This window comes from Mizuhopecten yessoensis, unplaced genomic scaffold (genome assembly GCF_002113885.1).
Source record: "Mizuhopecten yessoensis strain PY_sf001 unplaced genomic scaffold, ASM211388v2 scaffold5155, whole genome shotgun sequence".
In the NCBI taxonomy this organism is placed as follows: Eukaryota; Metazoa; Mollusca; class Bivalvia; order Pectinida; family Pectinidae; genus Mizuhopecten; species Mizuhopecten yessoensis.
The window spans coordinates 23,987-29,327 of record NW_018405907.1 but is presented as its reverse complement, the minus strand read 5'-3'; the positions used below and the strand labels follow the sequence as shown (position 1 = coordinate 29,327).

The window sequence follows — 5,341 nt, the reverse complement described above, 5'->3', positions numbered from 1 at the left end:
GGGGGGGGGGGGGGGGGGGGGGGGGGGGGGGGTATATGGTATATACTCCGTTACATCCTATCTTGTCCTTTCCGTAAGCAGTTTAATTGTTAACAAGCTTTGATCAAACTTATATAGAGGTCATGCATGTGAATACTTGAAAAGAGTTTGTATTTCAGGAGCCAACTGTGAAAGTTTCATTACAGTTTATAGAAATTTGTCAAAAAGCAATTGAGCATGGGCATATGTTTTTATAACTTTTCTAGTTAAGTTTAAAATTGTGTTAATTTTTTCTCTTCAGAATAATTGCAGCCCTGTCTGTGGAAGAACGAAGACTATTTAAAGAAAGGTTTCGTTTCCTAGACAAGAAGATTCACTCTGGTCTAACCAAATCGACCTAGGCATCGAAGGGTATTTCAGACTTTTCCCTGACGGACTGTCGTATCAACGCCAGTCAGATACAGGTGGTTGTGGATGACTAAGAACACTAATATGGTCATTTCTAAGCAATGTGTTCAAATAAAGGATATGCATTTGATTAGCATAGACCCTCGTGAAGTCTACGATAATTTGGAATTTAATGAAGAACAGGTTAGGCGTGATTATTTATTTCTATTATGTTTTTATATTTTATGTGTTGGAAATTCTTAGTACAATGAACCTTTCAGATCCAGAGATTGAGACTTCACTCATATTTAAAATGTATCATTAAACCTGGAGCAAGTCATTGGGTGTAACCTAGTTACTTGACTTGTTTTTCCTTTACATTTCCTTGGTAATTAACTTTTTAAATGATCCAAAAATCATCTTATCAACATAATTGATGAATAACCAAATTTAGAGGGATGATTATGAAGTGTCAAATTCTTTTTTAATAAACATGTAAAAGTTTATAAGTTAATATTCACAGCAGTATATGTAGAAGGAAAAATGGTTTTCGAATGAGAGAACACATTTGAAATTTGAAAGTTATTATGTCCTCTTTATATTTTTCAGGCATATCATAGAGAATTGAAGGCTTTACACGAGGAGTTAGTCAGAACCATGAAATTGACGTGTGAAGTCTTCAAAAACGACGGCATTGAGGTATGTTTTATTATTTTTGCATTTTTATTAAAAATAAAAAATAAATTATGATGAGGTAATTTTGGATTTATGGCCATAAAATAGTTTTGCATGGAGATTCATTTTAATAGAAAATTAAATAGAACATTCAAATTGTGTTGAATTGCCCCCATTCAGACACACAAAATAATAAGTTTGTATCATTGATCACGAAAGGTCATGCTATGCTATAGGTAATATACCTCAGTCAAACGTGGACATTGTAATAATGTATCGTATATTTACAATTCCCTTGTACAGGGTATAAAAGCACCATATTAAATATTATTATTTGAATAATGTGTAACACCAACTAGTCCTCAATCACCACTCCTACTCCAGATAACAACTATAACTGGGCAGCACTAAAATGTCCATACACACCACCACTGTGTGCTTACCTAGTCATTGACAATCCAGAGCAGGAGCCATGTTGAAGGAGTATTCATATCGACATGTATACATACACATTCGGACTAGAATTAACAGTTATTTCAAAATCTGTAAGTAGACTAAATATATTTCTGAACACAGACACAAATAGCAGAATTGGGATCATGACTAAGATGGTTACTTCCCCTAGTTAGTATATTGGTATTATTTACTAAATGTTCAATCAGGTTTAAGTCGATATTTAAATGTAGGTTTAGTTTAATGTTAAGCTGAAAATGAGACAGAGAATCTCATAGGTTTTGTCTTCGGATTATATACCGAGGACAGTATAGAAAGAAGTGATCCACATCTTAGTCATGGTTGCCACATATACAGGATGGGCTATTAGTAAGGTGGTCTCTAAAAATGATCAGAATTTAATTGACTTGCATGGTTTCTTATTTGACATAAAATGATATTAAAAGATATAGTCCCTCCATATTTAAAAGCATTTGTACATGTATCCTCAGCATTAGGAAGAATGGCATGATGGACGAGTTGCTTTTTAAGTTCACTTACCGGCCTCAAATTATAATAATTACAATCGGATCTATTCCACCGATACATCATACTAGGAAAGAAACTGTTAAAATATATACTAGTTCTGCAAATGGGTGTTTGAAATATACGTTGATGTCGGATATCATGAGTCACTAAGTCATTGTTTATAATATAAGGTTCAATGTTTTCAAACAGATAATTCGGGCTATGACGGTTTGTTATTTTAAAAAATAGCATATGTTGCTGGTCATTTCTGCATTTTTAAATGTACCCCATCCTAGTTCATTATAAATGACACCATGACTAGTACTCCTACGTAGTCCAGTAACTATTCTAGCAGCATCTAGCTGGATGGATGCAAGAAGATCGGATTCTGTCTGATTACAATTATTCCACAAAACACTTGCATACTCAAGGTTTGGACGAATATTATTTCTAAAGATTCCCTGTCGAGCCTATATTTAAGTGATCTGAACAGATTATTTTTTTTATGTTTTTTCATAAATACAATTGATGTGGTCTGACCATGAACCATGACAATTAAGAAAAACTCCAAAACGTTTATGCTTTTTACGTTTGCCACAATGTTGTTTAATGAATATAACCTCAGGATGTAGTCCATCAGTATTATGTTTGCTTGAAATTAGTAGGGCTTCTGTTTTGTTGGGATTAAAAAGTATACCCCATCTATTTGCCCACATAGATATTCTATTAAGATCATTATTTAAAATTTCAGCAGCAGCTATTTTATCATTATCTATTCGCACATTAGGAGATCCTTGAAAAAGTACTCAAACAAATGACGTAAAAATCAAACCCTGGTCACAAGAGCAGATAACTCTGCAATACGAAAAGACGGAATAGCTGTTCTGGAAAGGTATTTTATACGTTTTTTACGAGAACCAGGGCAGTGGGAAGGTATTACAACAATGACTAAATTAACTTGCCATCTAAAAAATGTTGTTATGGAAGCGTAAGACAAAAAACTATTACATGTGAATGTGTCCAAGTCTCTCTATCATACTGTCGGAAATATATCAGTAATCAAACATGAAGTGTTACTAATTTGTGTCTTGAAATGGAAACCATAGGAAACACAAATTAATAACTCTTCAAAAATGTCTGTTCCACCATTTGATAAAACAGTTTGTTTAAGGTGTATCATGAAACAAAACTAACTGTTCCAAAAGATTAAATAGGATTTTTTTCTCATTCTATAAGGTTGGAAATGCATCTTTTTACATTTATGATGGTATGCAACACATTTCCTTTAAAATGTATCTCCTAAAAGGACTACCATGTATCATGTTTAGCTGACGGAATGAAAAAATATACACTAACGATATTATGCTACAGATACAACTCTGGCACAGATACACGGGGAAGATTGACAGGATGGTGGAGGAAGCCTTCCGACTCAACATCAAATGGTCTCCCCAGAAACTGTCCAAGGCCATCAACGGAGACGGGAAGTCCGCCCCTAACCCTGTGTTTAGGGTAAAAGTTTGTCTCCAAGGTGATAAGGTAGGAAATTACATATAATCAGTCTTATCAACAGTAAAACCTTGTTATATTGCCACCATTTGTCCGACCAGATTTTGGCATTATAAATATGCTTGGCGATATATAAAGTGAGATGCTTAGAGAAACTGTTAGAAAAAGATTATCTCGGAAATTGAAAGACTTTCTGAAATTTGACATGTTGATACACTGTGAAATATAAATGTTCAATACATATAGCTATAGGGGTTTGAAATTTGTCTTAGGTAAAGGTCAAGGTCACTCACTGAAAATAGACTTCTGGAGGGGGATATATTATGGTCCTAAATCAGAATCCAACAGTCTATTTTTTTAATTTAAAGGGACGATACACTGAGGTATGAAGATGTGCAATAGGGGTTTAACAGTTTTTATGGTCAATATCATAGCTACTGATGCTAAAACTAAACTTTTAGGAGGGGTCAGGCGCATAGCGAGACCCTTGCTAACCTGTCAGTATTTTAGTTTTACTAGTTTTAGATAGTTTGAATGATTTCGTTCCAAATCATTATGTAATGTACTTGATTTATATAGGTAGAATTCCAGCCAACACTTAAACAGCTGGCCAATGGGATAGGCAGTATTGGAGGTCAGCTGACCAAGGCTGTGTCCGGCATTGTCCGTCTTCCCAATATCCTCACCAGAAAACGCTCCACCAAAGATGTAAATACATGTGTACAAGATATACTCAAGCAGATATTGGTTTTAATTCATTGATTAGGTTTTCTCATGCAAATTTCCTGAACGAAGAACATATTCAAGGACAAGTTAAAGTGGTCTCTCCAGACAGGTGGTCTGTACAACAGGTTCACCCTCTCTAAACCAAATTCATAAAATCCTAAAATCATGAAAGGAAAGTGCTGAAGAAGAGGCCGTCTCTTGAAAAAGTTGTCATTCTAGACAGGTTTTGTTTTATACATCAACATAAGTTTGTTCACATACCTTTTTATTTGTGTAATCAAGAAACAAATCAAGAAAAAAATTGTAACCCCAGTTTTCAAAAAAGATATTTTCATATCTATTTTTTTCGATGAATATGACCCAAATTAGTGACATTTTGATGTAAATTGCAGCCAATCCATGATGTGATATCGAGGGACGAGGCGACAAAGAAGATCCAGACGGTTATAAACACAGAAATGCAGCCAAATGCCGACAATCTACAGAACTATCTGAGTACGTGGGACAACTACGGCGAGATTTGGGAGATAAACAAGGACATGTTTATCAAACGCTACCAGAAATTAACCCTCGGGTCTCTTCCTTTGATGCCGACATTGCCAGTTGAGACGGTTGTTTAATAATAATTGAAAGACTTAGATTCTTTCGTAATGACAATGTTAGGTGAAGTATAGTAGTTTTGAACAGGGAAATTGTACTGACCATTGGTCATTACAGTATTTTTTTCAAAACGTTATGGAATACTATTTAATTCTGCTGATCAACAGTACATAAAATTTGAGTTCACATTATTTCCTGTGTTTAAAGTTTAAAATACACAAGTAAACTGGTGTGTTAATATAAATATATTTGAAATATTGTATGCTTTGAAAAGAAAATCTGCTAAACAGAATGTATTTGTTGTTGTTGATAGTTTGATTACGAAACTGATCGATTAATCAGTTCCTTGTTTGGAAGATTTTTTGGTAAACTGGTTACGTAGGTTTCGTCGGTTTTGCCAACCCTAATTTATACAGATAAAAAAAAATGTTTGTACATTATTATTAATACAATGAGTAGACCTGTATAGTTCTATAGCACTACAGAAGAAAATTATAAAAGATAA

At 34.1% G+C, this 5,341-nt stretch overlaps 1 protein-coding gene across 2 annotated transcripts in view; it reads left to right on the top strand.

Moving 5' to 3' along the window:
- The window catches only part of LOC110450315 (dynein heavy chain 2, axonemal-like), a 5,919-nt gene extending 813 nt beyond the window's left edge, over positions 1 to 5,106 (top strand). The window contains exons 2-6 of one of the 2 annotated variants that reach the window (XM_021497780.1): positions 281 to 570; positions 976 to 1,065; positions 3,373 to 3,540; positions 4,090 to 4,218; positions 4,629 to 5,106. In XM_021497780.1, coding sequence (XP_021353455.1) covers positions 454 to 570; positions 976 to 1,065; positions 3,373 to 3,540; positions 4,090 to 4,218; positions 4,629 to 4,856 — 732 coding nt within the window. In that variant the 5' untranslated portion in view covers positions 281 to 453 and the 3' untranslated portion in view covers positions 4,857 to 5,106. The remainder of the gene's footprint in view (positions 1 to 280; positions 571 to 975; positions 1,066 to 3,372; positions 3,541 to 4,089; positions 4,219 to 4,628) is intronic. The other variant, XM_021497781.1, reaches the window with a different exon arrangement.
- The last annotated feature ends 235 nt before the right edge of the window (positions 5,107 to 5,341 follow it).